We start from the raw sequence: 6,291 nt of genomic DNA, 5'->3' as shown, positions 1-6,291 counted from the left end.
GTTGTCCAGCTGAAAAAAAGTTGTTCGTTGATAGAGTTCAGCTTGTACGTGCAATGTAGGGCAGCCTGTGTGTGGGGTTTATTCTCTTGAAGGGAGAGGAGATGATTTGATACCTGATTGGGAACGTTGCCAAATACGAAAGAGAAAGCAAAAATAGAGGCAGCGAGATGAGTTGTGTTGTGAAAAGAGGACGTGCGATTTTTGGTAATAAAATAAGTTTCATGTTCGAAGCCTGGGATTGCATTAGCTTGAGGGGGGGAGAGAAATTCTGTTACACGCAATTTCGTCAGTTCGTATTTGTTGTCCAAGCGGGTGGGGGAGAGGGAGAGGCATTGAGTGAGGGATGGGAGGCTTTTGGCTTTTATGCGATGGGACCTGCTGTACATGGATAGGCTCGGATGATTGCTTGGTAGATGGGAATAGGAGATTGAATGTATTTTATTGTATTGTATTGTGTTGTATTGTAGGGTGCAACAGGAGCTCTGCTTCTTGATGGTTGTGATGTGCAATGCATCGTCGAGATCGGCGAAATAGGTATGCATGGCACTCCATTGTATTAAATGGCCAACCGTAAGCGAACTGAAGAGGCCAGCACAGGAGATTTATTCTTGTTTTCCAGCGGGCTTCTAGATGATTGCGATTGACGGTTCCTTTCATGGGCAAGCCGACAGGGCTCCCCAATCCGGAAGATTGCGAGTGCGACTCCGTATCTACTTACTTGTTGCTTACATGTGCCTTGCTGGGATCAGTTTTGAGAATGGCGGGATTCCCGTTTCATGCCCGTGGGCGAGATTGCAGCCAATTGGCGGCGGCTCAACCCACGGTTATGTACCCCGTATAAGTAGAGGCAGCCAATGATGCTGCATAGCCGCGCTGTTTTCTCCCCCCCCCCTGAGATTTAACTGGATCTTGCGTATTTGCGTTTTGTTTAACAAACAGACGATCAATGGTCATGATTTGTCTAAATCTTGGTAAGCCGGCGAAATTTTCCAAGGGGGCGCTGATGCGAGGCTTTCGTCCACCTGACTGTAAATGACTAAATGAATGAGAGCACTTCGCTACGAGGCGACTGGGGGGAGGAAATCATGACAGGGTTTTTTTCCCAGATGACAGCTTTGGGTTCAGATCGTTCAGCCACTTGGCCCGTTAGTGCTCGGTTGGGCGTGGGTTTGTGTGTCTCAGACAAGCGCGGTAGGGGGGGAAAACTGCGGAGTGCGAGTACACGCGACGGTGATATAACAAGAATGAAGACAAAGAAAAAGAAAAGGTTCATCTTGGTGTTGACTAGCGTGACGGTGACGGATCTCAGTTGGTTGACTGCAAGGTAGCAGTCATGATTCAGTTGGCCCTCGAGTCTAGTATTTTGGTACCTAGTGCTACCTCAGATGTGCTGTGGATGGAATCGAAGAGGAAATGCTTATTTTGCAGAATACGGATAGCCCGATTCAGCCAGCCGGCAAACAGAACAGAACAAAACAAAACAGAGATGATGCTTGCAGATGGAATCCTTTCCCTTCGTATTGTAGCTGGCCACTCGAGGTTTAATAAATTAAAACAAAAAAACACGCCATCTAGTGTCTTCCACTGGAGCTTCGATGCCGTAAACTATTGCTTGATAGTCTGTGCCAAAAAAAAAAAAAACCAAAATCGGTCCCTCCGACGGTGCCGGTTCCGAGACGAGACCAGGCACCAAAAAAGCCCATCCCATCCATGGCGCCACCACGCTGCGTTTGTCTGCGTTTGCGTAGACACGAGCAGGTAATTTCACCATTTCAACTCTGCTTCTAAAATTATCACGCGCACGGCCGATGTGTAGCGGAATCGAATCATTGGCGATGCGGCAGAGTAGCACCGCATGCTGCCATCGCGCTAGTCATTTGCAACTATCGGAGGGTTCAGTTGAGCGTCTCTACGATCTAATTTGGTCCCAAAGCTGCAGCTGAGCTGAGCTTCTTTTCTCCCTCGACTGCCTAATAACAATAGAGCTCCATCACATGCTTTGCATAACAAAAAAGCATAGCGACACAAGACAAACACATCAAATGGGATCGACAGACGGTGAGGCGGAGATGGAGAACGCTGTGACCATGGCCCGGTGCCCATCGCTTGCATTGCCGTGGCCAAGGTTCAAGGTCAAGGTTCCATCCATGCTGTCCGACATGCGGTGGCTGCTGCTACTAGAAGTACTAGCTGGATGGCGCGCATCGAGTACGAGTACAGTGCAGTTACATGTGCAGAGAGGACCCGTTGATGTACATCCGAGGAATGCCACGAGGATGTTTTGGTGTTTGCTGGCTGCCATGGAAGAGAGTCGGCGAGAGCTGAAGACTGCCCCTTTGCTTGCTCTCTTGCTACTACTACAGCTGACGGGCTTGGCACGGTCAAGCATAACTCAAGCTTTGGCTCGGGAATAAACTAAAAAAAAGACTTAACAACAACACACTCGTAATGCATTTCTGTCCCTGAATGGCTCTCGGCTTACATACGGCATCCCTGGCCCGTCACCAGCTTTGTCGGCTCTCGGCACTATGCTGTGCCCAAGGGAGCCGCAAAAGCCCCTTCTCGACGCTCCCAGCATTTGGGATATGAGCCTTGTTTCCGTACAACAAGGCAGAAGAGCTGGGAAGGGATCACCATCGACATCGTACGTTCCTTTCCAGGCGCCTGTTGTAGGTACCTGTATCCGCACATACATGCAAAAAGTACATGCGCCGTAAGCCGCAGAAGAACAGAAGCTGGTCGGCGCTTCGCCGGCGACCGTGTCTCAGGCCAGCGCATCGCTCGCTCACTCACTCATCGCGCGTCCGTCCGATCTTTTTCGCGCGCGAGAGAAACGAACGCAAGGCCTTGAAGATACTCGCAGGGAAACAATGGAGCCTCCCCGCACACCTCCTGTGCCCTGAAATCTCCTTGGACGCCTCGCAATTCCCGCTTCTGGCCTGGCACGTTTCGACGGCGCCTGTCCCGGGCCCTGGCACTAAGCCCCAATCCAGGCTGGAGCCGCTGCGGATTGGATCACGGCGCCTCGTATCGTTGTCCAGCCCTGGCCTGAAGCAGCTGTGGGAGAGTACCGGGAGTGTACTTTGCATTGGACGGGATTGGATTGGATTGGACTGGATTGGGCGCTCGCAAAGCCCGGCGTGGCGCCGCTCCAGCAAGTGTCTCCACGGAGGAGGCCACATCCCCTTCGCCTTCCCTCCCTTGACTGACTGGGTGCGAGCATGTACTGGGCTTGTACTGGTTCTGTGCCGCTGAAACGACGAGAGAAAGAAGACGAAGAAAAGAAGTATCCAGGGATGGACGCCGGCCATGTTCAACTCGACCGGGGGAGGGCAAGGCAAGCCAATGGCGTGGACCACGAGCACGAAGCCCGTCGATTCTCTTCTCTCGCCCCCCCATGCCATCACCATCAGCCTGCCTGCTACCGAGTTCCCGGCGCCTTGCACCACGAGCCCTCGTACCGGCCATGTATCTCTGGAGGATTCGACCCTGTGTGCTCGTGTGAGTGGGGTGGACGATCCGGCAACTAATCCCAAGAAGCCCAAAGCAAATAAAAGAATACAAAACGTCCAGCCTGCTGCTTTCTGCCCACCCCCTGACCGTCCTGGCGAATCCCTCCCGCTCTATCCCTATTCTATTCTATTACTACCTTACCTGACCTGACCTGCTCGTACATGGTATGGTAATAATACCCTCCGTCCGTTTCTGTTGGTAGTTATATATACCAACCTCCGGTCGTTTTTGCACTCCTCTCGTACCCAGGAAGAACCGAACCTGCGTTAGGGAAGGGAACTCGCTTTCATTCCACAACTTCCTACAAGGGGCGCGCCTCTTCTTTTTTTCTTGTCTCTCGCTTCGGATTCTATCCACCCTCTTGCCTTTGCGATTCTCCTCGTTCACTCTTTTTTTTCCACCACTCTCCCTAAAACCCTCACACTCGTTTTTTTGTTTTAAACAAACGCAATCATGTTATTGCGGGCTTCCGTCTCGGCGCTGGCTTTTGCCGCCGTTTCACTCGCACAGGGCACGACACACATCCCCGTCGTTGGTGTTCCCGTCGCTTCTGGTGCTGCTGTGCCGCTGAGACAAAATATTAATGACCTGGTCAAGTCGGGGCCGCAATGGTAAGAGAGAGCCCCTCTGCCGAATACAAAACAAAACATGAGCCATTGGGTGTTCCAGCCGCAATGGGGACGTGGGAGGGAAAATTGACGAGTTGATTCCGAGGGGCTCACATTGTGCGTGTTATAATAGGGATCTCTACGTTCAGGCCATGTATAACATGTCCAAGCTGGATTCCCACGACCCTTACAGCTTCTTCCAGATCGCCGGTAAGCTTTTCTTTTCTTTTCTTTCTTCCTCCCGCCAGGTGACGTGACTCTCGGAGCTTTTAGTAACACCAGTTAGGCATCCACGGCGCACCGTACATTGAGTACAACAAGGCCGGAGCCAAAACCGGAGACGGCTGGGTTGGATACTGCCCTCACGGTGTATGTGTTCTTGATCCATTGACTAGGCAGTTGCCCTTTTAACACGTTGTTTAGGAGGACATCTTCGTCAGCTGGCACCGCCCCTATGTTTTGCTCTTCGAGGTATGGTCATCTTGTGATTGTGTGATTGTGTTCACCGCTGACCTCTTCCCAATAGCAAGCTCTCGTCTCCATCGCCAAGGGCATCGCCAATGGATATCCCGCCTCAGTTCGCGCCACGTACCAGGCGGCTGCGGCCAGCCTGCGAGCCCCTTACTGGGACTGGGCTGCCGACAGCACCGTCCCTGCGTGCACCGTCCCCAACACGCTCAAGATCAACGTTCCCAACGGCAGCGGCGTCAAGTCTGTTGATTACACCAACCCTCTTCGAACTTACTACTACCCTCGCATGGCCATGACCGGTTCCTACGGCTCCGACTTCACCGGCGGAGGCCAAGACCACACCATTCGCTGCCCTTCGCCTCAGCAGAACTACCCCAACACCGCCAACTCCAACCTGGCTGCTCGCCCTTACAAGTCCTGGATTGTACGCGTCCCTGGATCTCCTCTTCATCTCTGCCCGCCTCTTGCTAACACGAGCGTAGTACGATGTTCTGACCAACTCTCAAAACTTTGCCGATTTCGCTTCCACCAGCGGACCTGGTATCAATGTTGAGCAGATCCACAACGCCATCCACTGGGACGGTGCTTGCGGCAACCAGTTCCTCGCTCCCGACTACTCTGGATTCGACCCTCTGTTGTAAGTTGGGAAAGGCAAGCAAGATCGTGTACGGGGCAGAGAAACTGACAAACGCAATCTAGCTTCATGCACCACTCCAACGTCGACCGCATGTGGGCTTTCTGGGAGGCCATCATGCCCAACTCGCCCATCTTCACTGCCTCGTACAAGGGCCAGTCCCGATTCAACAGCAAGACCGGAGCCACCATCACCCCCAACTCGCCTCTGCAGCCCTTCTACCAGGCCAACGGCCAGTTCCACACCTCCAACACCGTCAAGAGCATCCAGGGCATGGGTTACTCCTACAAGGGCATCGAGTACTGGTCCAAGACCCAGGCCCAGATCAAGTCGGGCGTCACCACCATCATCAACCAGCTGTACGGACCCAACTCCTCCGGCAAGCGTGAGGTCCGCGCCTCCGACCTCATCAAGACCCGTTACTTTGCCAAGATTTCCGTCAACGTCACCGAGATTGAGACTCGTCCTTGCGAAATCAACGTCTACGTCGCTGGCCAGAAGGCCGGCAGCTTGATCGTCATGAAGCTCCCTGCCGAGGGCTTGGTCAACGGTGGCTTCACCGTCGACAACCCCATCGAGGGTCTCCTGCACGGTGGCGGCCGCAACGCCGTCCAGGCCTTTTCCAGCGACATCGAAGTTGAGATTCTCACTGTAAGCTTTCCTTTGCCCCTTTGACTTGCGGCTTTTACGTATAGATTTATACTGACACCACTGTGTAGCGCGACGGACAGAGCATTCCTCTCGAGAGCGTTCCCAGCCTTGCCATCGATCTCGAGACGGCCAACGTCACCCTGCCCAGCGCCCTCGACCAGCTCCCCAAGTACGGCCAGCGCTCAAGGCACCGTGCGAAGGCTGCCCAGCGCGGACGCCGTTTCCCTGTTCCCCAGGGCCTCCCTGGCCAGTAAGCGAATAGGCGTACGCTTCCTCGATTTGCTGCAACGATAATTTTTTGGCTATTTAAGTTGTTTTTGGCATGTGTGTGTGAAGGAAATTAAAGAACAAAATGAAGCTTGAATATATACATACGACTTTTTTTTGCACCCCGAGAACTATTACTTTTTTTAT

General features: G+C 53.0%; 1 protein-coding gene across 1 annotated transcript; it reads left to right on the top strand.

Moving 5' to 3' along the window:
• Nucleotides 1-2,042: 2,042 nt before the first annotated feature.
• Triagg1_213 (uncharacterized protein) lies at nucleotides 2,043-6,131 on the top strand (the record flags this gene model as incomplete). Its single annotated transcript, XM_062897131.1, has 12 exons — nucleotides 2,043-2,164; nucleotides 2,509-2,644; nucleotides 2,704-3,213; nucleotides 3,271-3,501; nucleotides 4,024-4,124; nucleotides 4,183-4,331; nucleotides 4,408-4,490; nucleotides 4,545-4,592; nucleotides 4,648-5,016; nucleotides 5,075-5,229; nucleotides 5,292-5,877; nucleotides 5,946-6,131. The coding sequence occupies 12 exons, from the start codon at nucleotides 2,043-2,045 to the stop codon at nucleotides 6,129-6,131; spliced, it is 2,676 nt and encodes an 891-aa protein (XP_062760563.1).
• Nucleotides 6,132-6,291: the final 160 nt, after the last annotated feature.

The sequence above is a fragment of the Trichoderma aggressivum genome (genome assembly GCF_033847375.1).
Source record: "Trichoderma aggressivum f. europaeum strain CBS 100526 chromosome Unknown scaffold_001, whole genome shotgun sequence".
Taxonomy (NCBI): domain Eukaryota; kingdom Fungi; phylum Ascomycota; class Sordariomycetes; order Hypocreales; family Hypocreaceae; genus Trichoderma; species Trichoderma aggressivum.
Note: the sequence above shows the minus strand (reverse complement) of the source record. Positions and strands in the feature narration are given on the sequence as shown.